Below are 27,116 nucleotides of genomic sequence, written 5' to 3'. Positions count from 1 at the left end.
TCTGGCGGTAGTCAGGCTCTCCGTGAATGATAGCTGCCTTCCTTGCCCTTTTGATTAAGTTGCCATCATTGTTATCACACTGGAGTTGATGCCCCAAGCCCGCTGGGGCTCCCTGGAAGAGGCAGCCCTGTGAATCCGGTCCTGTACTGGCATCTTCACCCCTGCTCTGCTCAAGAGTCAGGTCAGATGGGGGCAGCCAGAGGGTCTGAGCAGGCAGGAGGGGGCCTCCGTGGGCTCGGCCGAGCTGCCGGTTCCCATCTGCAGAGGCGCGGCCCAGCCCTCCGTGAGTTGGCTGGGAGACCTCAGAATGAGGAGCGCGTGTTCTCCAAACATCTTGCTCACAGCAGATGGCAGCCACAACTGCCTTTCTCCCTGCAGTTCCGGTGCACTTCCCTTCCCTTTGCTCACCCCCCTGCTAACTTTGGTTTCTGCTTTTGGAGACGGGGAGGCAGCCTGCAAGCCTCCAGAGCCACCTCTGATTGCGGGTGAAGCTTGGTGCGCATAGCATGGAAGTTTCCAGAGGAGAGGAACCTGGTGCCCCACCTGCTCCGTCGGGGATGCTCAGTCTTGCCCTGCTTCCCGCACGCTGGCTCTTAATCTCTTTGGCCAAATGTGCTGACAGCAAGATATGAGAGCAGGGGAGCTGGGCCGGGGGCCGGGGGCCTTGTTTGACATTTCTTGAGCAGCTGCTAGGCACCAGGTGCCGTGTTGGATGCCAGGGACACAGAGACGCAGAATGTGGGCCTGCCCACCAGGGGCGCCCAGCCCAGTGGGGAGCCTGGCATGGAGTGGGCACCGAGCAGGTCGGCCACAGGGGTTGGCAGGCCCTGGCAGCTGCACGGAGGAGGCGGTATTGAGGCTAAGCCTTGGAGCGCTGAGGAGTTCCCAGAAGAGCAAGATTAGAAAACACCTTCTGGGCAAAGAGAAGATCCTGTGCAAAGGCACGGGGGCTCGAGAGCTCTGCCTGCAGAGCACACTCAGTGTGGCACTCGGAGAGCAGAGAGAGGCAAGCGCCTAGTCGGGATGTGTGTGCGGCCTCAGGAGAAGCCAGGGCCGCCTGTGGCTGCGCACACCTGGGTCAGCCTGAAGCTGAGGCCCCGGGTGGGAGACAGTAGGGCACAGGCCTTCTCAGCAGGGGAGAATTCTGCCCTGAGCTTGGGGCCAGCAGGAACAGCCCGTGCTGGTGGAGTAGAACAGGACTGTCCTTCCCTCCTGGCTGGTCCTGCAGCCACAGGCTTGGTGTTGGCTTTACTCCCCTGGGGGCTGAGGCCAGGAGGTCACAGAGCAGCTGAGCAAATGCACCCTGGGACTTCCACAGCACTGTCCCTCATTCTGTGACCTGCCCTGGCTCCACCCCACACTATACGGGTGGCACGAGGCTGGGCACCTATGGGTGCAGACCCTTGTCTGTGCCGAGCCTTGTGCTTAGTGCTCCCACACAGGCCTCATCCCACCTAACCTTCGCAAAGGCTATGCTTGGTGGCCATCGCTGACTCCAAGGTCCTGTGACTTGCTCAAAGCCACCCAGCCAGGACATGGCCCAGCAGAGGCAGCAGGCTCAGGGCAGACAGACCTTCCATGGATCCTAGGCCTGCCCATCCTTCCCTGTTGCTGCCTCTACTCCCTCACAGTGGAGGGGAGGCCAAGTCATCTGTCCTGGGAGACCCTCCAAATACTGCGGTGCTGGGGGCAGCAGCGGCAGCTGCAGTCAGGGCCACCGAGCGCTACCCTATAGGGCAGTGGGCTGGGCAGAGTGGAGGCGTTCTATGTTTGCTCTTTCCAGCCCTGCATTTGCTGTGCCGCTCACACCTGTCCAACTGTTTGCCCAAGGATTTGCCCCCTGGGAGGTGGGTGAGGCTGGGCGAGGGTGGCAGCCCGGAGCCTGCTGCCTCTGGGCTCCTGGCTTTTCTGCAAGCCCGCGCTGCCCGTAAGAGCCATGCCAGGCTGCAGCCCCAGTGCTGCCTCTGCAGCGCCTGGCCTCGCCCGCGCAGAGCATGTGACTTCGCAGCGCCCAGGCCTGGCGTGCTTGGCGTGCCAGGGCAGCAGCTAGACCGTCAGTGAGGAGCAGGAGAGGCCCCCAGAGCCCTGGTGTTGGGGCACTGCCCCAGGGCGTGGGGTGAGGGGAGGCATCAATGGGACCTTTGTGTGGCGAGGGGCAGAGCAGGGGATGACCAAAGCCAGGAGCCGCGCAGACACATCTGCTCCTTTCTTTCCTAGAGCAGCTTGTATGTTCGCAGGCCCTCACCCTTCTAGCAGGAGAGTCTGCCTTGACTCAACCAATCCCTGCCCTGACCTTCCTTTCACCCCTTTTCAGATGAATCAGCCACAGGAACGTGAACTTGGACTTCTTCAGCTTCTGGGCCTTCCCTGGAGGCAAAAGCCCTGGACCCGCCTGGCCTGCACCATCCTTCCCCAGGGTGTGGCCTTCAGCATCCGCTCACTGGGCAGATTAAACTCACCTATTGCCAGAGGCCACTGTCCTGGTCCTTGAGCTAGGGGAACAGATTAGATAGGATGGATCTGGCATTTCAGGGAAAAGGGAGCCCTTTGTCTCCTGCAGCTGGCACCCAAGGAGGGGCCTGCATTAGCCAGGCAAGGAGCTGGGGGCCCCCTCCCTGCAGTCCCACCTGTGGCCAGCCTCCCCAGTAGCTCCATCCTGGGAGGAGGGGGGATCTCAGGGAGCTGTCTTGGAGCTTCTACCCTGCTTTGCCGTTAGCAAACCTACTGCTCTTGCCTATGGTCTCTCTGCCACTTAGTACTTGTCATGCAAATCACAAGGATGAGCAGGCTGTCACCAAGAGGCTATGCTTTGCCCTCCATGGGCAAAGAACTCTGTAAACAGAGGGCAGCTGGGAAAGCATCCTGCTGGGGCTTGGAGACAGTCTTCCCACGAGGGCACAGCTGCAGGAAATTGCCTGGTCACTCCCAGGCTGGCCCTTAGGGAGCCTGGCCATTACTAGGGCTGTCAAGGCAGCCTGGCCAGTGTAGCCTGGCCTGGCTGTGGGGACCTCAGGTACCCCCATTGCCTACTCTTAGTTGGGAAGCAGGGCAGATGTGGAGGAAGGGGAGTGCTGGTCTCCTGAGACTTGTCTTAAGTTGTGGTGGCCACCTGACCCCATACCACCTTCTCTCTTGCTGCCTCAGGGATTGAGGGAGGGGAGAGCTGGTCCAGGGTGCCCACCTGGGACACGCTCAGAGTATGCCAGCCTGGGTGGCCCTGTAAACAGCCCATCCTCAGGGCTCTTACCTGCACCTCTCTGCAACTCCAGCAGCAGCGATACCCACTGCGTCCCGCTCACATGCAGCCGTGCCAGGTGCCCGGCCTGCCCCTCGCTGCGGGGCTGGGGTTCTTGCAGTCCTCACTTACAGGTTGGGAAAGCCCATCCGAGTCACACTTTCACCAGCGTCGCTCAGATGTTACGTGTCCCTCTCTTCCTGGAATCGGGGCTCAAAGAGTCTGCGATGTGCCACACTCATTAAGTGGCCGGGCCCAGTTTCCAGCCTGGATTCTCTGAGCCCATGCCCCATGTGCCCCCACTGTGCCCCCGCAGTAAACAGAAGTGCTAATAAATAAGCACATTCATACATAATTAATCCCACCTCAATCCCTCTGGCCTTTTCTCTCTGAGGCACTCTGAGCACTTCCCAGACGTGATGTCATGCGTCCTGCAAGGCCTCGGAAGGGCTGAGGGGGGGCGGGCACAGAGGGGCCATGGGGACCAGGAACCCGCCTCCACCACCATCCGACCCAGCCCCGCCACATGCCCACCACCCCTCCCTCGCCCTCTGCCTCTGGGCAGGGGTGATGCTGAGGCGAAGACACCTCTCAGCACCTGCTCTCTTCCCCTGGCCTCCTCTGGACTGTGCAGGTGTGAGCCGGGGCGGGAGAGGAGCCGTGATCGGATGAGCCCCCACATGGTGGGGGGTGTGTGCAGGGGCCCAGGGCTCTGCTTAGAGGGAAGTAATATTGCTCAGGCTTTTTATAGTGCTGTCCTCCAAGAAGCCTCAGGTATATCTTGTTTGTTCTGACATTCCTAAGAAGTTGGCAGAGAGCAGTCCAGGGTTATGGGGAAGGAGGCAGAATGAGGAGCCAGAGAATGAGTCCTCTTACTTGGCTGTCCCAGCAGCAGTGACTGCTCTTGTCTTCGTTGTGTGGAGAGGACCGAGGCTGCCCGAGGTCACGCGGGAGGGAGGCAGTGATGGTTAGGTCTTGATCTGAGTTCTGACGGACCTCAAAAGTGGGGACCCTTAAAACACTGGGCCATAGTGTGGTCATTCCTGGCCCATCTACCTCCCAGGGCCATGTCGGGGTCCAGAAGAAAGTGGGAGAGAAAGGCAACAGCACTTTAAGTCTCCAAGTCTTCCATGGGACTGTATTTCTGAGCCGCAGTTGGGAGACCCTTACAAATTGAGCCTTGTAGGGCCAGGGGAGTTTCCTAGGGAAATTGGATCTGGCCATCCTCATCTTCCAGAGGAAGACACTGAGGCTCTGAGAGGGGAAGTCATTTCCCCAGGCCCTCCCTCTTCTCACCTACAGCCAGGCCGTGGGGTCCTCGGCTGGGGCCCCTCAGCCCCCCTTAGCCCCAAGCTGCAGGCCCTGGCACTGGGCGAGCACCCAAGTCCCCTGGCTGCATCCTGAGAGTGCAGCCCTCCGTCCTCTTCCCAGAGGTGCTCCCTCCCTCCCTCCCACAGGCCGCTGGGCAGAAGTGGACACCACAAGTCACACGTGCCCAGACACACAGGGAGGTCAGGGACATGGAGCCCGGAGGTGCAGTAGAGCCGAGCTGCCAGTGCTGGGGAGCCCCTTGGCAGCAGGACCCGCTTATTGCATCACCAGAGGCAAATCACCGCACATCCCCTTCCCGCCACAGTCGCCTCGTCAGTAAATTGAAGATGCCACGTTTCTTCCCTGCCTCGCCCACGGCGTGGGCACTGGTGCCAGTAAAGTCGCATGTGTGGGCAGTTCAGGATCCGGCTTTGGAGCTGGGTGTGTGGCCAGCAGAGGGTGTGCAAAGAGCCTGGGCACCAGGAGCCCTGGGTCCTGGGCTCAGCTCTGCACCAGGCTCCTACACCCTCCTGTCTCTGTCCCTAGGGCCTTGCTCAGAGGTGGTTCCTCCTGCAGGCAGCAGGGCCTTGGTGAGCTCCTGCCACCTGCCAGGCCTTTTGCTGAGTGCAGGGGATACAGCAGGGAAGAAAGCAGGCGATGCCCTGCCCTGAGGAGCCACACCCTGGTGTTGTGGGGGCAGACAGTAAACGCGTGAACAAGAGAACTTCAGATGGCAAAAGTGCTGAGAGGAAAACAGAAGGGTCATGTGATGGGTAGGGACTTGGGGTACCCGAGATTGGGCAGGCAGGTCCCAGAAGGGGATGTTTGCACTAGGAACTGGATGACAGGAAGGAGCCCACCACACTAAGATATAGGGCTAGGGGGTTATGTCCAGGCTAAACGAGGAGTGAGGGCAAAGGTGTTGAGACAGGGCACGCTTGGCCTCTTCGAAGAACAGAGAGGAAACCAGTGTACCTGGGAGCGGGTGAGCAAGGGTGGCATGACCTGGCATGAAAGGCTGGGTCCTGCAGGGCTAGCAGGTGAGTAAAAGAGGGAGAGCATTTTCTAAGTGTGACAAGCAGTGTGAATGATTGGGAATGGTGGGTGGGTAGATGGATGGGTAGTTGGAAGGATGGTTGGTTGGAAGGATGGTTGATTGGAAGGATGGGTGGCTGGAAGGATGGTTGATTGAAAGGATGGTTGGTTGGAAGGATGGTTGATTGGAAGGATGGTTGATTGGAAGGATGGGTGGCTGGAAGGATGGGTGGCTGGAAGGATGGGTGGCTGGAAGGATGGGTGGCTGGAAGGATGGGTGGCTGGAAGGATGGGTGGCTGGAAGGATGGGTGGCTGGAAGGATGGGTGGTTGGAAGGATGGTTGATTGGAAGGATGGGTGGTTGGAAGGATGGGTGGTTGGAAGGATGGGTGGTTAGATGGATAGTTGGTTGGAAGGGTGGTTGGTTGAAAGAATGGATGGTTGGAAAGATGGATGGTTGGAAGGATGATTGGGTTGGATGGATGGTTGGTTGGATAGATGGATAGTTAGATGGATGGATTATAAGGAGTGATCACTTTCTTTCCCATCACAAGGGTCACAGCTGACACACCTGTAACAAAAGACAGGTTAACAAGAGAAAAACATAGCAAATTTATTTAACCAAAATTATATGTGACACAGAAGCTTCAGAATGAAGACCCAAAGACCCAGAGAAAGCTGTCCATTTTTATGCTCAGACTCAATGAAGCATGGACAGCCATGTAGAAATGTGATTGGGCAAAAAGATTATGTTCTAATGGGAATAGACTGAGGGACAAACCCAGCAAGACCTGTTTGTGCAGATTCTTCTTGGCCTTTCTGTGCAACATTCCTTCCTCCTGAGTGTGGGGCAGGACACTCTCTGGAATGGGGGGTCTTATGACCTACTATTAAACAAGGTAGGTCAAAGAATTTCTTTATGGCCAGGTCTTACACAGAAAGACAGAGGAATGCTGGAGCAATATTTTTACATTTTATGGCTGGCTTTGGGGCAGAGGGGTTCTGGTTTCTATGACCTGTTTTGGCAAACAGGAACTCTAGTTTCTGTGGCTTGCCCCAGGGAGAATGAGCCAGGAGAGACAGAGAAAGAGACAGAGAGTAGTAAGATAAGAGAAAGTCAGAGAGAAACTTTGCTTCTGAGTCCCAATGGATGGATGGATGGATAGATGGATGGACAGGTAGATGGATGGATGTGTGGGTGAATGGATGGATGGATGGATGAATGGATGGATGGATGGTTGGGTGGATGGATGGACAGATGGATGGGTGGTTGGGTGGATGGAGGGACAGCTGGATGGATGGTTGGTTGGGTGACAGGCAGAGATCTGCTCTCCATTCCCCTTCCTGTGTGGGGTTTAAATTAGCTCTGAGATCTCCACCTGAGTTAAGGCTTCCTTCACATGTCCTATTCATGGTCAGGCCTGGGTGGCAGGAGGAGTGAGGAGTTGAATATTCCTTGAACCCCAAGCATGTTATCAGGAGTCCTCAGTTGTGGGGGCAGGGCCCAGTGACTGCCCCTGGAGGGTCTCTGCCGGGCTGAGGCCCTGGCCTGCTGCACACAGGCTCACCTGAGGTCAGGACTGTGTTGAACTGAGACTTTGGGGGGTACATTGCTATTCCAGTGGTGAGGGCAGCCCCAGGCCTCATTCTCAAGGTGTTCCCCCAGGATCAGGGGCACAATCTGCCCACCCAGTTGCACAGGCCAGAAATCTGGGGTCGTCCTTGACAGCACCCTCCCCCTCACTGCATGCCCCGTAAGTCACCGTCTTGTCTGCTGAGTCCCCATCTGAGCGGCCCACTTCTGCTCCCTTGCCGCCGGCCTGCCTGCCTCAGCCCTCCCATTGCTGCTGGCTGGCGGGCTAGGCTCTGCCCTCCGTCATCTGCACACACACGCCCTCCTGCTCAGGGCTGGTCTCCCTGCTCTGGTGTCCCCCACTGCCCTCTCCTGTGGTCGTGTCACTCTGACTAGTCCTTCAGAGGTGGCTGCAGCTTCTGGGTCTCCAGGTAGCTGCCCCTTCCTGCCCCTCCCAGGGACATGTCAGAGAAGTTCTCATTGTGTGTGAAGATTAACTTGAAGTCTCTTTTTCCCCCTGGACTGTAGGCTCCATGAGGGCTGGCACCACAGTGGCTTTTATTTACTGCCATCTTCCAAGTCCCTGGCACGTAGTAGGCATGCTGGTTATTGTTGGAAGGATGGAGAACAGCTGCGTGCACGAATTTAATTCAACCAGATTTCAGCTGTGTTCCCACTGCCCAGCACCCACTCCAGAGCTGTTTGCGTCCTTTCCTCCTCTCGGAGCCTGCCCCTGCCTTCAGCCAGGGAACCTGGAACCAAACCCCGGCCACCGGTGGGCTTGGTGTCCTCACACCTGCTGGGCCTGGGACCACCTCCAGGTCCTGTGCCCCTGGGTCAGCCACGCCAGGGGTCGAGGCCCGGGCCCGTGTGGGATCTCTCAGGCTCACTCAGGCGTGCTGCCGCGTGGAAGCATGACACCGCTGAGGGCGTGTCTGAGCAACTGCTAAACAGTCTGCCTGTCAAAGTAGAGTATGTCCCAGGGAGGCTTGCAGGGTGATGACAAGTTTGGAAACCAGGTTGAACCAGGAAACGCAAAGGAACCCTGGGACTGAGAAGGTGGGGGAGGGAGCCTTTGGAGCCTTCACCCCTGAGCTGGGCTCCGGAGAGAGCCCAAGGCCGGGGACTGTGGTGGGGTGAGCGTGGGCAGCAGCGGGTCCAGGCCAAGCCAGCAGCCCTGGGCGGTGCCATGTCTCTGCTGGGGCTCTGCTCTCCTGGGACCTGGTGTCCTCAGCACCCTGCCCATGAAGATGGTACAAATGCTGGTCACAGGCAACTCTGGATTTGGAAGCCATAGCGGTCTCCCTCAGTGTTGGGGTTCTAGCTCCTGGCCTTGGGCCCTGCTCGTGGTTGGGGGTGGGCTCAGGCTGCAGGGATGCTCTGGCCAGGCAGCTCTGTCTGGAACAGGCAGGGAGGGGGCACCCAGGAGGCCTCAGAGCCCATGATTCTAGGTCACCTCCTGCAACATCCAGAGACAGGAGTGATATTTATAGCAGCCAGCGGCCACCGAGGGTGGAGAAGTCAGCACGAGCTGTGACGCAGGCTGACCCCCCAGGTCCCCTAGCTCTCGATGACTCCCTCACCACCCCCACTCCAGAGCCTTGCTAGGATGAGCAGGAGGGGCGGCTGCTGAGGAGGCAGCACCGTCTCCTCGCCTCCCCGAGCCCCGGAGGAGACGAGGTGCTACTTTCCACCTGGCAGGAGCTTCGGCCTCAGCGGGTCTCGCCAGGACCTTGTCTGGCTTGATGGCCCCAGCTGGGCATCCCATTAGCACTCAGCACCTGGCCCTGCTGGTCTCTCTCAGATATTGCCGTCAGCTCCCTAAGGCAGGCAGTTCAGGGGACAAGGGCACCATCCCCAGGTTGACGGGGACGAGGCCCTGCCAAATGCCCATCGCCTCCCAGCTGTGCCCTTGTGAAATGGTAGCAGAGTGCTGCTTGGGCTGCGAGGGCACTGTCCCAGCCTGTGGTCACCAGAGCTGTGCTAAGCATGCAGCCCCAGCTCCACCTCCCGCCACTCCCATGGAGCAGGCCTGGAAACAGAGGCCACAGAAGTGACAGTGTGACAAGGCTGGGGCTCCAAGCTCCCGAGTCCCCCGGGAAGGAAAGTGATGCTAACCTTGGGTCAGAGGCCCAGCAGGCTGGGCCCCTGCTACTGCCCGGCCCTTACCTGCCCAGAACAGAGTGGGTCCGTGGGTCCTGGGTAGGCACGGGCGGGCAGAAGGCGGACACTTGTCAGGTGTGGTCCCCTCCTTGCCCCAAGCCTTTTCTAGTCTGCATGTTGCCCAGGGCCTCCTGGCCCATTCCCCGTGGGCCAGGACAGGAGCAAGGGGAAGCCGGGGTTTTCTTGGGAACCTCTAGAGTAACGGAGAAGGTGAGGCAGACACGCCAGAACCTGCAGGAAAGTGGGCCGCTACCTTAGCTGCTCCACCAGGGCTGGGGCTTCAGGCCAGCTGGGGACAGACCCTGAGCAGGCCTTGGCGGCCTGGACGGGGGGAAGCACCTGAAGCAAGTGGGACCGTCTGTAGAGGAGGAAGTACCCAGGCCCGGGTGAGCCCGGTGGCTGAGCAGGCGGGAACAGGTAGATGGGAATGGCGTGAGGGAGATGGGATGGAGGGTGCGTGCTCAGGGCGAGGAACTTTACAGCTAATGATTGAGAGTTTGAGTTTTATTTAAAGGGCATTTAGGAGCCGTAATATGCTTTTGAGAAGAGGACTGATTTAATTAAAACTGTGTGTACATGTAGCTGATATTACTGAGCACCTCCCCTGGGCCGGGGTCTGCTCTCAACACTTTACAACTTTTAACCTCTCGGTCCTCCCAGCAGCCCCCTGAGGGAGGCCCTGCCCTCACCCTGCTCCCTGGAAGGGGCTGGGCCCTGTATCGTGCTGGGAGGGGCACTGTGGGCCCTGCTCTCTCAGCTCCTGGTCAGCGTCTCTTTCTGTGCCCCCTTTTGCCCTCCCAGCCCAGGCAAGGGGAGGAAACACATGTGATACTTACATGAGTTCGGGCACCTGTCTGGAGCCCTCAGGCTCTCTCCTTGCCTATCCTGCGAATAGAACTCCAAAAGTCAAGGCCAGAATGGACCTCAGAGCTCATCCTGTCCAGTGGCTTTCGAACATTTTTAAGCACTGAAACTGTTTTGTTCACACACAGTGTTACAAGGAACCCCGATATGTAAAACTGCTGGAAGCTGCTCTGATTGACGTGGCCTGCAAGCCCCAGGAAGCCTCCCGCTGTGGTCCCTGGAACCTACTCCGAAGAGCACTGAGCTCCCCCTCGGTGGGCACAGGAGAGGAGGGCCACAGAGGGAGGGGACTGGGCCTTGGTCTGTGTGCTGTTGGTGGCTGCAGGTGCCACCTCCTGCCCCAGTCTCCATGGGGGAGGGAGCGTCGGCCCTTCCTGTGTGCTCGAGCTCTGCTGCCCTCCTCCCTGGGGAAGAGCTCGTGTTACGCAGTCACTCGATCCCTGCTTGCTTCCGAGATGCCCAGGGAATGGCCGAAGCGAAACCCAATAGCCCGAGTGGCAGCCTGTGCCCTAGATGGCCATGCAGCTCCAAGAGGTGGCCCACGAAGCCTCTTGGAGTCTGCAGCCTCTGCCCCCAGCCTTTCAGCAGCATGCACCTGAGCAGGCCAGACCCTGAGGGTCAGCCCACAGCCTGAGGAGGTACAGCAGGACCGTGGTGGCCCAGGGTACGCTGGGCGAGGGAGGGAGTGGGAGGCCTGAGAGCAGAGGTGTCAAGCTAGGTGTGCCCACTTAGCATCTCATTAACAGCCTCATTAGGGGGCCCCCTGATGAAGTGGAAGGTGCTAATTCTTCTGCGAGGTGAGGCGTTGCCAGCACGGGGACTGAGTCTGCTCTCCAGGAAGCTCTGAGAAGCCTTGCCAGGCAGGGGGCCCATCTGCGGCGTGAGCTCCCAGCAAGTGGCTCCTAGGAGGGTGGGAGACCTGTGGGGAGGAGCAGGGGCGGGGTGAGTGGAGTGCCGTGGGGCAGATGGGCTTGCATAGCAGGCCTCTGCCCCTCAGAGCATCCTGCGTTGGAGCTGGGAAGGGCCGGCAGTGGCACACCCTGAAACTCAGACCTGCAGACAGACAGGTGCGGGCATCCCGCAGGCACTTGGGCTTTGGAGCATACTAGAGCCTCGTGGCCTTGTGGGGAGCTTTGTGGTCCAAGCTGTCCCACGGGGTGGTGATTTCCCGTTCACTGGCTTGCTGTGGGTCGAAGGAGGCAGTGGCTGCAAAGCCTCAGTGTGGGCGTGGGCAGGGCTCCTGGGAGATGCCCGAGAAGGTGGGTTGGGGATTACGCTGGTTGGAAGGGTGAGAGGAGGCAGGGGGCAGCCTGGTCACCTGTCTGTCTGGGAGGATTGACTTAGATCATAAGAGTTAGCACTGCCGTGCAGGGGCAGGCGCTTGGTGCAGTGAGGAGAATGTTCTGTGCACACTGGGGGAGAGATGGTTAATAAATCATCATGACAGCGGCGGATGCTTTCTATAAGCTGAGTGTTTTATGTGCATTCTTTCATTCACTCCTCATGGCTCCCTAGGAAGTACCTTCATTATCCCATTTTGCAGAAGAAGAAACTGAGGCTCAGAAGTGACAGTCACAGACAACTAGAAGTGATGGATCAAACCCAGGGCTGTCCCACTCAAGGGCTGCAGGGAGGGCCTTGGTCAGCTCACTGGATGGCCACCACCCTCCAGGCCTTTGAGAGAAGAGGGTGCCAGGGGAGAGTGTGGTGAAGACGTTAGAGCAGGAGGGGAGTGAGAAGACCCCGGGGGCGGTATGGAAAAGACTCCAACCAGAGATGGGTGCCTGTCTGCCCACCTGCCTGTGCCCTTCCCTGCAGATAGGTAGGAGAAAGCAGCTTGGTGCCATCAGCATGGGGGACGTTGGCCTATGCCGTGGGGGCTGGGAGATCCAAGCTGCCCCATCACACAGGCCGGCCGAGCTCGCCTCCCTGGGCCACGTCAGGCTGCCTCTCTGCCTGGGACCCCTGGATGAACTAGCACATGGGCTTGTTCTGAGTATCAGGAAAATAAATGGTCTCCAAAGAAGAATTCAGAAACCAGTCCCGGCCAGGCTGGAGCCTGAGGGACTCCTTCCACTGTTGGCAACATCCGCTGGGGCCCAGCACAGCGAGACCCTGGCAGAAATGCCCCTGCGCCCTGGGAGGAGAGGACAGGGAGCCGAGGGTGGGAGGAGGGCCTGGCCCGGCTGCCAGGGAAGGGTCCTGCCGCCCTCCCTGACCCTCCCCTACTCCCCAGAAGCCAGCCGCCCTTCCAGAACGACCAGCAGGAAACGAAAGGCCACAGTTGAGTCCCAGGGAGTTGGCTGGTGTCAGTAGCAGGGCTGGTAGCAGATGGCAAAATCTGCTCATTGTAGACAAGTGGAAAATAATTAGCGTGAGACCGAGAGGCTGGAGCCTGTGATAAGTGGCGCCCGGGGAGGGGCTGGGAGCACAGGCTCCAGAGACTCGCGCCTGGCTCTGCCGCTTACTAGCTGAGTGACCTCGGGCAAATTGCTTAACCTCTCTGGGCCTCAGTTTCCTCATCCATAAAATGGGGATAAGAAAGTTGTCAAAAGGATTAAGTTAAAGGAGGTAATCTTTGTGAACTGCTTGCTGTAGTATCTGGCTGGTAGTAAATGCTATGCAGAGTTCTTAAAAACTAAACATATAATTGAAAAATTGTTGGAACTATTTCTGGGTCCATCCCAGGATGGCTGTAGGTGTCACTCCAAGTGGTTGGGCCTGTTCCTCTCTGTCTTCTTCCCTGAACTCTGTGCCCGGCTTCCAGGTCGCTCGTTTGCAGAGAGGGGTCTCTGGCCGACAAGCGCGTTGGTGTTGCAGGGAACACAGCGGACAGACCTGGCTTCGGAGCCTGACTTGGCTGCTCACTCACTAGGTTCTTTCACCTCTCAGAGCCTCGATTTCCCCATCTGCGACATGCGAACAGCCAGACCCACCCGCGGGGTTGTAGGGAGGATTGCCAAGTGGCTGGCACACAGCGGGAGGGAAGGAGGCGCCTCTCTGTGCCTTCCAGGCCATCCTGGCAAGGAGGGTGGGGAAGGTGTTTGTTGGTGTAAGACCCTGGGTGGCGGGTGGGAGGGGGACAAATGGCAGTGGCCTCCCACTCGCCTCCGGCTGTACCAGGCACACAGTTTTCATCCCAGGCCTGGGCGTGCGAGGACCCAGCTCATGCTGAAACCCGGCCCCAGCCCTGGGCAGGCTCGGCTCTGCCTTCTGCTCCTGCACAGCTGACGTGTGAAAAGCAACAGCTTTCAGGCCCCTAACTTGGGTTGCACACACCCGGGCACAGGCTGCTGGCGCACGTGGCCCCCAGCCCACTCGTGCTTTCTCTCGGTCACCTCTCTCGACACCTTCCCCTTCCTGTGCTTTCAGAGGCCAGCCCCTAAGCCACTCCCGGTGGGCCGCAGACCTGGAGAGAAGGGAAGGCACCAAAGCCCTGGGAGCTCAGAGTGGGACGTGTGGGTCTTTGCATCTGTGTGTGTGAGAGGAAGGAGGACTGACAGAGGCAGAGAGGTTTTTCTTGTAAGAAACTCAAGGAGGCTGTTTGGAATCCCAGCTCTGCCACTCCTTCATCGAGGGGTCTCTGGGCAAATCGTGTCACTTCCCTGAGCCTCGGTCTCTTCATCTGTAAAGCTGGGGTCATGCCCGGTGCAGCCTGATGGGGCCGGAACAAGGTGACAAAAGTGTTTCTAGCCCCAGGCTCTCTCCTGGCTCCATGCCCTGATCCCTTGGGACTGTGGAACGCCTCTGGGCTCAGTTTTCCTCATCTGCAGAATGGGGTCAGTACTCGCCCACACTGTGGTGTGATTGTGAGTCTGGAGCCAGACAAAGAACCACAGAGCTCTTTATGGTCCCTAAGGCCCGGCCGCCCCAGTCTGGAAGGCAAGGTTTGCAGCCAGCTCCTGAGTTCGGACACAGGCATCTAGCCGAGTGCCGCCCGTCAGCGCAGCACGTGGAGGTTAAGGCGCGGGCGCTGGCGCTAGGCTGTGCGACTGCCCACCTCACACAGTCTCCAGAGATTAGATGAGTCCCCATTTGTAAGGGCTAGGCGAGGGCCGAGACACTGTGGGTAAATCATAAATGTTACGGGAACTGCAAGGATGCCCTCCGAGACTCACAGGTGGGCTACGATCTCCTCTTCCCCTCGTCACCTGGAACCCTGGAGCCATCCTGCGTGTTCATACCGGTCCTAGGTGCTGGCCAACCCCTCCGCCTGCTCTCTCACTGAAGCCTCGCGAGCCAGCGCAGAGGCTAACTGGCCACCGCAGCCGTGCAGCTGAAAAGCGGAGAAGCTGAACTTGACCACCCCCAGAGCCAGGGCTTTGGACGCCACTAAAGAGAGGAGGGAGCCGCCACTAAAGAGAGGAGGGAGCCGTTAGGCCAGGCGGGGACCTGTCGGTGAGCCTGCCTCCGCTGGGACAGAGCCTCTGAACGCATCTCTGCCAGGCGGCCCCCACCACATGCCCTGCAGACAGCCAGGGGCCCAGCCTCCCTGCGGTTAGTCCCCCCAGGTCAGGTGCTCCCCCCACCAGGCAAGCTCCAGCACTCGGTACAGACACGCGCAGACTCAGGCGGACCAATAGGGCATAGCAGGTGGCAGGCAGCGGTTGGGAGCACCTTCCAATTTCAAATCCCTTTCACCTAGGAATCCCATTCCTCATGGAAATGGGAGTCCTGGGCTGTCCCTTCCAGATACCAAGGATCAAAAAACCCTGCAGAGCTAAAAAAAAGCCCTTATGGACTAGCCAGTTTCCACTTTTTTTTTTTTTTTTTTTTTTTTTTGAGACAGAGTCTGGCTTTGTTGCCCAGGCTAGAGTGAGTGCCGTGGCATCAGCCTAGCTCACAGCTACCTCAATCTCCTGGGCTCAAGCAATCCTCCTGCCTCAGCCTCCCGAGTAGCTGGGACTACAGGCATGTGCCAGCATGCCCAGCTAAATTTTTTTTCTATATATATTTGTTGGCCAATTAATTTCTTTCTATTTATAGTAGAGACGGGGTCTTGCTCTTGTTCAGGCTGGTTTCGAACTCCTGACCTGGAGCAATCTGCCGGCCTCGGCCTCCCAGAGTGCTAGGATTACAGGCGTGAGCCACCACGCCCGGCCAATTTCCACTTTTATTTTGGCCACCAGGACTAGTGACAATCTTACAGCAACTGTGGGGGCCCTTGTGTCTCACATGTGTGCAACTGATTCATTCTAGAGCCTTCTATTTTGATTTACTGAGGCCTAGAGGGGCTGTGACTTTGTGTCCTGGGGCACTGCTCTTGGTCCAGGACTAGGCAGTCCTAGGCTGTGGCTGGACCTGGTCCCCATCACCAGCCTCAGCAGGCAGGGGTGAAATGGGGGCCCTGGGAAGGTGGCTTTGGGCCTGAGAGTGTCCTCTCCTTCGCCAGAAGGGCTGCGGAGATAGGGGTTCCACCCACTGGGAGGCTGAGCCGGCCGTAGGTGACCGTTTGACGTGGCCAAGTGGTCGATGCCTTCGTGGAGAGTTATCTCCACCTAGGGAGTTCGTGTGGATTTTGCCAGCTTCTCTGAAGATTAGACATCTTCAAGAGCTTGAAACAGGATCTCGGCCCAGGCTCCCTGGGGTGACACTTGTTAATGGCCGCATCACCAGGGAGTTTGAGCAGGGCATGCCATGAGGTAGGACAAGGAATAAGCTGGCTCAGGGACTCTGGAGCTATATGTCTAGCACCTGCTAATGACGCTGAAGGGATGGACATTATGGGGAGAGCCGGGAGCCTCTGTGTCCTTTCTGAACCTCAGTTTCCTCACCCATAAAAGGGACTGTTCTGAGACCCCTTCTAAGCCTGACCTACCTGCAGGAGGTGTGTGCTCTGGATGGCAGCATGAATGACCTGTGGCTCCTGCCTGCTCAGTCTCTTGCTCCTCGGACGGTGTCTGGGACACCGTCTCAGTCTCTGAGTCTCACTCCTCTTTCTTGAATAGTTGTAATAACGGAAGAGGCAGCACCCAGCGAACACTTACTATGTGACAGGTGCTGTTTTAAATGCATGACTCATTTAAACCTGGTGATAATTCTAAGGCAGTTACTCTTCTTATCCCATTTTAGAAGGGAGGAAACTGAGGCACAGAGAGATTAACTTGTCCAAGGTTACACAGCCAGTAAGTGGCAGAGCCAGGACTCAGATGCAGTCTGGGTTTGGGGTGCATCCTCCTGACTACCCCTGGCTCTCTCTGTGGCATGAGAGCGACACTGAGCCTGCATCGCTGCTGCAAGGACGGAAGGCAGTTAGCCTGGGACTTGGGACACATGAAGTGCTCAGCTAATGTCAGACAGATCCCATGGCCTGGGCCTGGCTGTCATCCCTTCCTTTGGGCTCAACCTCCATCCCATCCCTGCGCCCGGATGCCCAAGGCCACCTCTGGCCAGGTGGGAAGTCTCACCAGCTGGAGGTGGCACTGGACGGGGCTCCCAGACACCTCACCCTGGTTCCCCATGGGCACTCGGGAGCCCTGCCCCACTGCAGGCAGGCAAGGTGACCGCCCATATGTCACCAGTCCTGGCCAGAACTCCCTGTACAGGGCCATCCAGAGGCTGACCCAGTGCCCTCCTCCCTCCCCTGTGAGCTCCTCTCAGTGGGGAGCCCTGCTGCCCAGGGGCTCTGCTCTCTGAAACTTCCTGGAGCCACGCCCAGGGGGACCTTAGGATGAGGGGATGAGGTCCCCCATGGGGAGCTTTAACCAGCAGCACCGGAAGGCCCATGGCGGGGCGCGTTCCTGAGTCAGGGCTTATGCGTGCTCACTCTGGCCCCTTCCTGGCAGCTGGAGCCAGTTGTGCCCCCCAGCAGCGCCTTGCAGACCCCCGCCACCCAGTCACAGATCACATCACAAGAGGTCCCCACAAAGTCCCTAGGGTGCCCTGTGGATACAGTGGCCACCACGAACAGATGCTTGGGTGTGCCAGGGCCTGTGCAGAGCCCTTTAGTGACATCATCCCTGTCTATTCTTGCCACAGCCTTGGGAGGGGTGTTGTTATTCCCACTTTGCAGAGGAAGAAACCGAAGCCTCAGAGCAGTTCAGAAAGCCAGAGGAGGGGACGATGGTCCTCCTGAGCTGTCGGGGCAGGCACTGGGGTGCGAGGGTGTGAGCTGAGAGGGGAGGGAGGCCCTGCCCCATGGTGAGGGCACTGCGCTGAGCAGGCTGTGCCCTGCCAGTGTGGATGGAGGGGTGGTCGGGGGTGGGGCCGGGCACTGCAGCACCAGAGCGGGTACAGATGGTCACCGCAGGGCCCTGGTCCCCAGGGGCTCTGGGTTGAGCTGGGGCAGGCATGGGCAGCAAGGAATCAGCACGTGAACTGTAGGGCAGTGTGACCAGGGCCACACTGGGGTAAAGGGCATGGAGATCCCATAAGAGAGTGGCCTGTTTCCCAGAAGGAAGGCTGAGTACATGGGGGCTTCAAAGAGGAGGTGACTTTTGGCTGGCCTAGAAAGATGAATAGGACTTTGCTTGTCAGAAGAACTGCGGTAACCCAAAGCAAGGACCCTTCCAATGAGGTGGTTTTAGGGAGCAGTAAGTTTGGGGGTGTGTCAAGAGATGAGGGTGGGGCAGTGTAAGAAGGATGGAGAACCTCCCTGGCCAGAAGGACCTGCTAGCTGAGGGTGGGCGCCATGTTGGAGTTGCTGGAGTCTGTCCACATCCAGATCCCTGAGGGCGGGGATAAGGAATGCATGGATTCAGAGAGGGCGAGGCACTTGCCCAAGGTTGCACAGCCTGCCAGTGGCTGAGGCCCTTAGCTGCTCACCTGAGGGCCCTGGGCTTTATCCTGTAGGCAATGGGAGCCATGGAAGGTTTTAAAGTAGGGAGCAGCATGTGCGTTTTAAAAAAGAGTTTTGCATTTTTAGAAGGAGGAATTCCTGGAATGGTTAACACTTAACCCAGGGGCCTGAGTCACCAGCAGGGAAATTGGACCATGTGGGTGGGGGAAGAAGGCAGCTCCCTAGGGTTGCTAAATTCCATCCATGGGAGGGGGTCCCCTGGCACCCCATTTGCACCTGCCCAGGCTGGGGGCCCAATCAGAGGCAGGAGGAGCCCCCAGCAGTGCCCCTGTGTCCCCCTGGATAGGAAGGGAAGGCCGAGCCTGCCCACCGTGGTGGTTGGAGGGCACCGACTCAGTGCCCCAGGGGACGAGAGCCAGAGGAGATGCTTTGTGGCAGCCCCAGACCAGGAAGCAGCCTCTGCCCTTCCCCCTCCTAAGACATTTCCTCCAGATGAAATCACATCCCCAGCAGGGGAACAGGCCCCCATTGTGATGGGCTGGGGTCTCTTCAGAAAGGCTGCCTTTCAGGCCCTTAAAAATAGCAGCCCTGAGATTGAGATTTATGAATCAGCACCACCCCTCATGCAGCACAGGCCCTGCCACCCCCACCCCAGACCATGACCCGTTGGTGACCAGCTGGAGAATCCTCTGGCCCAGGCGGGGAGGGGTGGCGGGTCCAGCAGGGGTTCCCATGCACTCCCTCCGCCTCACCCGCCAGGCTAGGACTGGCTCTGGCACTTATCCAGCTCGGCTAGGGCCTCTGCAGACCTCCTCTCATGCGATCCTCACCAGAGCTTTAGGAGGTGGGGATAATCGACATTTTACAAATGAAGAAACTGAGGCACAACTAGTAAGTCACACAACTGGCGGGTGGTAGAGGCTGGGTTTGAAGGCAGGCAGCCTGGCCCCTGAGCCTGGGCTCGCAGCGCCGTGCCTAGGATGCTGCAGTGGTGGGGGCCCCAGGCACAGGGCTGTCATAGGGTACCCAGTGGGGCCAGCCCGCAGTGCCCGCCATGTGATCTAGTAGTGGGCATTGGCGCTGACCAGGGCTGGTTGCCCCCCAAGCTGGGACAGAGGCTGCCACTGGCCACATCACTCCAGTTCTTGAGACTCCTATGGCCACCTCTGCAGGGCTTGGTACCAGCCGCGGCTCACCTTGCCCAGCCTGTGAGCTGGGGGTGGGCAGAGAGGAGGTGCTCAGAGGGCGAGGGTGACGGTGTTGGGGGAACGGCACGTGTGAGCTGAAGGAGTGCTGGCCATTCTGGGCTCTGTGTGTGAACAGTGGGAGGGAGTGGAGGGTCCCCATGGGGTGTACCTCAGAACAGGTGTCCTGGGCTGCTGGCAGAGGCAGGACCCTCACCCACCTGCCAGCCCCTCTGGAGCGGCACTGCCCCTCCTTCTGCCCCATCTGGACTGGTTGGAGTAGGACATGGGACCACAGCACCCTCGGGGGCTGTGCTGGCCCTGAACTCTGATTCATCCATTCAATTCCTGTGAGGGGGCTCCCGGCAGCCCACCTGAGCCTGACCCCATGCCCCCCACCCTCTGAGAGCCACCTGGAGCTGGGAGGGGGCAGTAACACCAGCTGTGTCCTGCCCCAGCACAGCTGCCACCCGCGGTGCCCCAGCCCCTCCCGTCTCATCGCTTGCAACCCGAACCTGCAGCCTCCGTGGCTGTCAGCTGCTAGCCACAGACTCTGCCGCAGCCCCAGCCCCCTGCGGTCCACAGACCCCAGCCCAGCTACCCACCACGGCGGCTCTCCACCCTTCTCCCGCTTCCCAGAATCCGTGCTCCGACTCCTCCTTGGAGAGAGAGTGGGATGATGTCACTTCCTGAGGGTGGGGGGAGGAGTAGGCACGACCCCAGGAGGCCAGCCCGCCAGCCCGCCAGCTCCCGCGCAGCCCTGGCAGCGGCTGGATGAAGCGGCTGCACCCCGGAGAGGCAGCCGGGCCTGGCCACTCATGCCGGCCGGTCTCCCAGCTCCACGCCCTCTCGCCCACCCTGAGGGCTGTGCCCACTGGCCGGGGAAGACTTGGCCGCTTCCTTCCCAAATGATGCCTGTCTCCTCTGACACACGTTTTCCCCGGAGCCGTTACTGGGGAGAGGAGGACCTGCTGCCCGCCCCGGACCAGGTGCCATGTAAGCCTCTACTGGCCTGGGGCAGCTGCCCCCAGCAGCGTGCATAGCCAGCCCCCGTAGCACGGCTCCCTCTGCCCAGTCCAGTGCGGGACTACCCCAGAGCCCCTCACAGGTATCTCTGGGGACCAGCCTCCCTGTGGGGCCGCCTCCCACCCACACTGTCACCCCTCTTCCTGGGGCTCTAAGGAGTGGGGGCCCCGGATCCCAGGCTCTCGTCTCTGAGCTTGCTTGTGGCTGATTGGAATGCAGCTACTTCAGAGAGTTGGGGACCGGGCAGTTAAGGCTGCTGGGCTCAGGGTGGTATGGGAGGTGTGGCTGCCAGGAGGGGGTTACCCTGCAGGGCTCGCCCCTGTTCCTCCAGCAGTGTGGCAGAGGGTGTCCCACGCCATGCTGCTCACACCCCACACCTCAACCGTGTCCTTCCCTCCCCAGAGGCAGAGCTGTGGTGGGGAACTGTGTCTGATGGGTGCAAAGCCAAGCCATAGAGCGTGCTCGCAGGTGCCAGCAAATCAAGAAGCTGAAGACCTCATACAGTACATACTTATTGAGCACCTACTGTGTGCTGGCTGCTCCTCACCCTCCGTGTGTTGTTGGTCCCTGCCATCAACCAGACACACGCCCTTGCCCCCACCTTCCCCAAGGCCTGCAGCCTTCCTCCTGCCCTGTGGGCTTTGTGCTGAGGCTGGCCTTGTTCTTAGTCTGGGAAGCCCCTACCCTAACCCCAAGCACTGTGTGCACGGGGCCAGATCTCGTAGAAAGAAAATAAGGGGGTTGGGGGCTGAGGGGGAAAGAACGGGGAAGCCTAGGTCATTGACAGAACCAAAGAGTTACTGTTGGGGCAACCCCAGGCACAGGCCAATCCCAAGGGGCCAGTGCCAGTCTTGGGGGACAAGAGCGATCTCAGGGGTAAGGTTGAAGCCAGTGTCTTGCTGCTGAGGTCCTCTGGGACCAGGGATGGTCAGCATTTCCAGGGGGCTGGGGAGGCCCTCACGTTGGACTTGGGACTTGTGGCCAGCTCTGAAGATGCCTGTGCTGCTGGCCACACCAGGAACTGGCCCAGTGGCCCAGGAAGGTGCTGGTCCTGGGTGCCGCTGTCCACCCAGGCAGCTACAGGGTCCTCTGCTTTCTTTCAGGAGGTGAGCGCCAGGCCCGCTGAGCCTCTGCAGAGCCACCAGCCATGCCCGGGATCGTGGTGTTCCGGCGGCGCTGGTCTGTGGGCAGTGATGACCTCGTCCTGCCAGCCATCTTCCTCTTCCTCCTGCACACCACCTGGTGAGTCTCCAGGGTGGAAGCCACAGGCCTGAGTGCGGGGAGAAAGGCCTGGAAGGAAGCTTTTGGGCCATCTGTTCTTCCCTGCCCGGACCTGAGTCCTGTCCCTGTCGTGCCCCAAGCTTCTGGGACAAGGTGCCTGAAACATCAACCCCTTAAGGCAATGCCCACCTGGAGCCCCCACACCTCTCCTGACCACTGGTGGACCTGACCCCAGCTCTGGGGGGAGCTGCTGCTGTTGTTTCCCAGTGGCTATCCGCTGGACCCTCTGTTCTTACCCCTTGTCCCCAAATCTTTCTCACTGGCCGCCCATGCCCTCAGAGGCATTTGGTGCCAGGTGGACAGTGGCCTTGTGGGGAGGCACCTGCTGTCACCCCTCCTTCTGCCAAGTCCATGCTGGGACAGGGCCTGCCTGCTAGGGGCCGTTGGAGGTACAGGGGCTGCCCAGCCTCGCTCACACAGGTGTTCCTGTGACAGGTTCGTGATCCTGTCCGTGGTGCTCTTCGGCCTGGTCTACAACCCACACGAGGCCTGCTCCCTGAACCTGGTGGACCACGGCCGCGGCTACCTGGGCATCCTCCTGAGCTGCATGATCGCCGAGATGGCCATCATCTGGCTGAGCATGCGCGGGGGCATCCTGTACACGGAGCCCCGAGATTCCATGCAGTACGTGCTCTACGTGCGCCTGGGTAAGGGCTGCCCGCCTGGGGGTGCTGCTCCAGACACCCCCAGCCTCGTGCGTCTTCTCCTGTGCTCGCTCGTTCATCCAGCCAGTATGTGCTGGGCACACACCATGGGCCAGGCTCTGTGCTAGCACCAGGGTACAGCAATGAACTAAGACTTTCTGGGGCTTACATTCTAGTCCTGGCCAGCAAACTACAGCCTGAGGGCCAAATCCCACCCATTGGCTGTGTTTGTACATAAAGTTTTATTGGAACACACCAGCCAGTCTGGCTGCTTTGGCCCTGCACCAGCAGAGTTGAGTCGGTACTGCAGAGACTGTAGGGCCTTCAAAGTCCAAGATATTTGCTCTCTGGCCCTTTATGGAAAGCATTTGCCCGCCCCCATTCTAAACCACACGCATCCCTGCAAAGCACACCGCTCCATGATCCTTCTCAAAACAGGTCCACCCCTTCCTGGGGGGCCCCTCAGGGGCCTGGACCGGCTCCCCAGAGGGCCAGCCTTCGTCGTCTTCCTGGGAACTTCTAGCTGCTTCTCCTGGTCATTCCTTGTGAACACTTCTCTTGTGCTTCTGTGTGCCATGCGTTAGCTCACAGGGAGGAGGTATTATTAGCCTCATTTTATGGAGGAGGAAACTGGGGCCCAGGGAGGTTAATTACCTTCTTCAAAGTCACATAACTAGGAAATGTGCAAGTGTCAGAGCTGGGATTCGAACCCAAGCTGTCTGGCTCCAAAGTCTGGTCTTAGCTGCCACACTGGGCTGCCTGTGGAGCCAGGGCTTCCCATGCTTCCCCCCGGGAGGCTGCCAAATCTCCTCCTCACCCCGCATCTCAAGCCCTCCCAGTCTCGGCCTGGGCACTTACGGGCTGGGTGCAGACCTTGAGCAGCCTGGCCGCAGGGGCTCTTCCCTCCTCCTCCCTCAAGTTCCAGCGGCCTCTTGCTGGGAAATAGCAGTTTCCATGAAATGACACTTTCTCACCTAATTCTTACCTAGTACTATGACATAGACGTTGTCACTCCCATTTTACAGGTGGGAAAAGACAGGCTCAGTGATTAGGTAACTTGCCTAAGATACGTCTGATTCCAGAGTTTACGCATGTGATTCTGAAATCCTTAAAGAGCAAGGAAATTTGTCTTCACCACCTGCCTTTCCAGCTACCTTCTCAGGGGGCACCTGGGACCTGAGGCCACATGAGCTAGGGCGGGTGGTGGCCACATTGCAAGGGGCCAGGCAGGGCCCGCAAGGCAGAATGGCGATGGGACAGCCTTGGGGCCCGTGAGGCGGGGAGTGGTGGGGTCTGATGCAGAGGCCCTGTAGTGGGAGAGCCAGGCTGAGGTTCCCGGCCCTTCCCTGGCGGGCAGACGGCGGCCATCCTTCAGCCAGGCCCGCTCTCCCCACAGCCATCCTGGTGATCGAGTTCATCTACGCCATCGTGGGCATCGTCTGGCTCACCCAGTACTACACCTCCTGCAATGACCTCACTGCCAAGAACGTCACCCTCGGTACGTCTGGGCGAGGCCTGCTGGAGCGGTGGAGGGGACAGGATCAATTTCTGGGGGAAGAAGCTTAGGCCCCACCAGAGGGCATCGGCTTCTGTGTGGGTGCCCAGCAGGGTGGCTGGGCGAGGCTGCTCTTTTATCCTTGTGGACTGCCACCCACCCTCGGGGACCCTGGTCTGGGGGGCAGCAGCAGGCCCAGAGCTGCCTGGGGCAACAGTTGAGGCCCCCGACCCCTCCTTGGGAGCCCCTAGAGCCGTCTGCTGCGTCTCAAGGGTGGGACTTGGGGCCACGACTCAACAAGTGGTTGGTGACATACCTGGCCAGAGTCTGGGACCAGGGCCCTCTGAGCCCCAGACGTAGCTAGGAGTAGAGTGGCTCTCTTTCTTCAGAGAGCTGGGGAGCCTGGGAGGTGTCCCCAACATCTCCACCCCTTGCTGCCCACTGCCGCCCCCGCAGGGATGGTTGTCTGCAACTGGGTAGTCATCCTCAGCGTCTGCATCACTGTCCTCTGCGTCTTCGACCCCACGGGCCGCACCTTCGTCAAGCTGAGAGCCACCAAGAGGAGGCAGCGCAACCTGCGGACCTACAACCTGCGGTCAGTCAGCTGGGAGGGCGGGCCTTCCCCTGGGGGGCTCTGCTGCCCTGGGCAAAGGGGGGCTCTCTGCTCTCCAGGAGGCCGCCCCCGGCCTCGCGAACTACACGTCAGCCTTGTGTGAGCCATGGGCACCAGTCAAAGGCTTAACCTCTCCCCGCCTCAGTGTCCGTGTCTGTAATGTGGGCACAGTAGCAGCTCCCGCCTCATGACGTTGTTGTGAGGTTTAGAGGAGATAAAATGTGCAAAGTGGCTAACACGATGCTCACGTGTGGTAAGTGCTCAGTAGATGGTAGCTGTTGTCATCATATCAGCAGCACTAATAATAACAAAGATAATAATAGTAGCAGACACTTATAAACCGAGCCAAGCATTGCACATAGTACGTCACAACAACTCCATGAGTTAGCTGTCATCTGCCCTAGAATACAGATGGAGAAACCAAGGTACAGAGAGGTTATGTGACTTGCCTGAGGTTACACAGCTAGTAAATGGAGAGCCTGGGAACTAGTCCAGGCAGTCTGGCTTTAGAGCTCTTACCTAACCACTTAGGTTAGGCTGCCTTTAGGATTCAGGGGTTGGAAGAGGTTAATCAAGGAAGCCTTCCTGGAGGGGGTGAGTTTTGCGTGGTGTTTTATTTTTTTATTTTTTCCCTTCAGATAGCATCTGAACCCATGCATGGTGTTTTAAATAAGGAGTAAAGTGCCATGGCAGAGAAAATGAGGTGGGCACCCAGGCAGGGTTACAATAATTCCTGTTTGTTGAAAAAAAAAGGCGGGGGCTTCCAGGGTAGGTCCCAGTAACTCCCGTTAATTGAGCAGCTGAGTTAGGCCCAGTGCTGAGCCCTTTACACAATTAGTCCATTTAATTCTTTTGCCAATTTCTTTGCCGATGCAGTTGTGAGACCCATTCTGCAGATGAGGAATCCAAGTCCCAGAGAAGGCAGGTCACTCGCCCTGGGTCACGTTGGTGGGGTGCGGAACTGGCACTCCTTCTGCAGCCCAGAGCAGCTGGCTCAGCAGCCATCACCCGGGGAGCAGGCTGCCCAGGCGCCCCGTCCAGCAGGAATTCTCCCCATCCCACCCTCCCGTACCTCTACGCTCAGCTCCCCTCGGACCTTCCACGTCAGCTCGGCCCTGCAGCCAGAGCCACACCCATGCCTGGTCTGGCCACCTACCAGCCCAAAATGTCAGGTCTGGGAGCCAAGGCTCTGGAGGCCATTTTCCCTCCCAGCACAGCTGGCCACCACCACCCATCCCATTCGTTCACTCTGAGCACATGTCCCCACCTGACCTGATTTCTGGGCTCCTTGGGTCCTGGAGAAAAATCTTCCCTTCCTGACTGTGGGGATTGTCTTTGGGGCCAGGGCGGCCGATGCCCGTGCAGTGGGGGCCGGCGGTTGCTGTCATTTTAATTAGAAAGCTTTGCTGCAGCTTTCAGGCCCCATGAAACTGAATAAGGGGCCTTGGAGTTCACAGGCTCTCGACCTGCTGCGGTTTCTCCAGCTCTTGTGTGGGCATGTGGGGGCAGCCTAGGCACTATGAGGTTCGGTTAGGTCTGACCACCTCTCAGAATGTTCTTCACTTGCTCTCCCTCTGCTCTGGAGCTTACAAATAGTTTTTCAAAGGACATTTTTGAGCCAGCAACTTCCCAACGTGGGGACCCTGCTGTCCCACACTGTTAGGTTTTCTGATTTTTGAAAGGTAGGTTGCTGTGTAAGCCCTTGGCCCTTTCTCCTTCCAGTGAAATCTGAGGGTAGTTATTCCCAGCACTGCTCCCTGGAAGCCTTGACCTTGGATTTTTGCAGCAGGAATGTCTGCCTTCCTTTCAGTTTAGTGAGCTGTGAGGCAGAGGGCTGCAGGGCCCAGGACCTTTCCGTTCAGACATGGTATGTGGCTCCCTGTCTTGGTCTTGGTAGCCTTATTGATGCACTAGACCAAACCTGTCACTTTCTCACTGACATTCCTGAAATCACCTGCCCCCTGGTGTTTATAAGTGGTACTGCAGTACAGTATAGTGTCAGCACTTTCATCAGGCCAGGGGCCCAGCGGGAAATTCTCTTTGACCCCCATTAGGTTAGACAGCTTTAAAGAATGTAATGCTCTGGGATCCCAGCTTGGCCAGTATCCTGTCCCTACATAAAGCCCCTGGAACTTGGGACCTTGGTTTAGGATGCAGGCTGCCCAAGTCCCTAAGAGCTGGCAGATCCCCAAAGCAGCAGTGCCTTTTACTGTTTCCTAAGCCCCTCCTACAGCCCTGGAAGACCCTGCGGCTCTCCTCCTCCCTGTGGCCAGCTGCCTAGTGTAGTTTGGGAGCAGGAAGTGTTCCTTGGCCACAGAGCGGAGCCAAGAGGCTCAAGAAGAGCCCAGCCTGTCACTCCTGAAGAATATTAAGTGCCTTGAACACCACCGTTGCCTTCCCCTCCTGACCACCCAGCACCAGGCTTTTAAGGGGCCAGCACATGGCACAAATGCAAGCCAGCTCCTCTTGCTGGGCGTGGAAGTCTGCGTTTTTATCATTGGATCTGTTCTCTTTATGCTCAAACACCCTGGCTCCTGGACACCCAGCGCTGGAGGAGCCTCTCGTGGATAATTGGCCCATTGCTCTGCCTTTGGGTGCAGATCCCTGGATGCCCTGATTCCCCATCCGAGCAGCCAGGCCCACGGGTGGGTGGGGGAGAATGGACGGGGCAGCCATGCCCTTGAGGAGTGAAGAGTAGGAGCCCTCCCCCTGCTTAGCTCGCAGATCCAAGGAATTGGGAAGTGCAGAGGCTCATTTAGCCCGTGAATTTCCTGTAAGTACAGAGTTTGTGAGTATCTGGAATCCTCTCTGAGGAGAAGCAGGTCTGCCTGACAGGTCTGTTCCAGGCCTTGGAACAAGATGGCAGAGAGGGCCAGCACCCTGCTGACATCTCCAGGGCACTTGGTTTGAGCCTCTGGATACTTGGGCTGCAGGGAAGCCCCCACTTTGGGCTC

At 58.7% G+C, this 27,116-nt stretch overlaps 1 protein-coding gene across 2 annotated transcripts in view; it reads left to right on the top strand.

Annotated features, from left to right (window-relative positions):
- The window catches only part of DAGLA (diacylglycerol lipase alpha), a 64,203-nt gene that overhangs the window by 16,776 nt on the left and 20,311 nt on the right, over positions 1–27,116 (top strand). Inside the window, exons 1-5 of one of the 2 annotated variants that reach the window (XM_012778276.3) lie at positions 19,849–20,099; positions 21,233–21,371; positions 21,846–22,057; positions 23,451–23,552; positions 24,006–24,144. In XM_012778276.3, coding sequence (XP_012633730.2) covers positions 21,277–21,371; positions 21,846–22,057; positions 23,451–23,552; positions 24,006–24,144 — 548 coding nt within the window. In that variant the 5' untranslated portion in view covers positions 19,849–20,099; positions 21,233–21,276. Of the gene's footprint in view, positions 1–19,848; positions 20,100–21,232; positions 21,372–21,845; positions 22,058–23,450; positions 23,553–24,005; positions 24,145–27,116 lie in introns of those variants that run through there. The other variant, XM_012778275.3, reaches the window with a different exon arrangement.

Source organism: Microcebus murinus, chromosome 4 (genome assembly GCF_040939455.1).
Source record: "Microcebus murinus isolate Inina chromosome 4, M.murinus_Inina_mat1.0, whole genome shotgun sequence".
Taxonomy (NCBI): domain Eukaryota; kingdom Metazoa; phylum Chordata; class Mammalia; order Primates; family Cheirogaleidae; genus Microcebus; species Microcebus murinus.
Note: the sequence above shows the minus strand (reverse complement) of the source record. Positions and strands in the feature narration are given on the sequence as shown.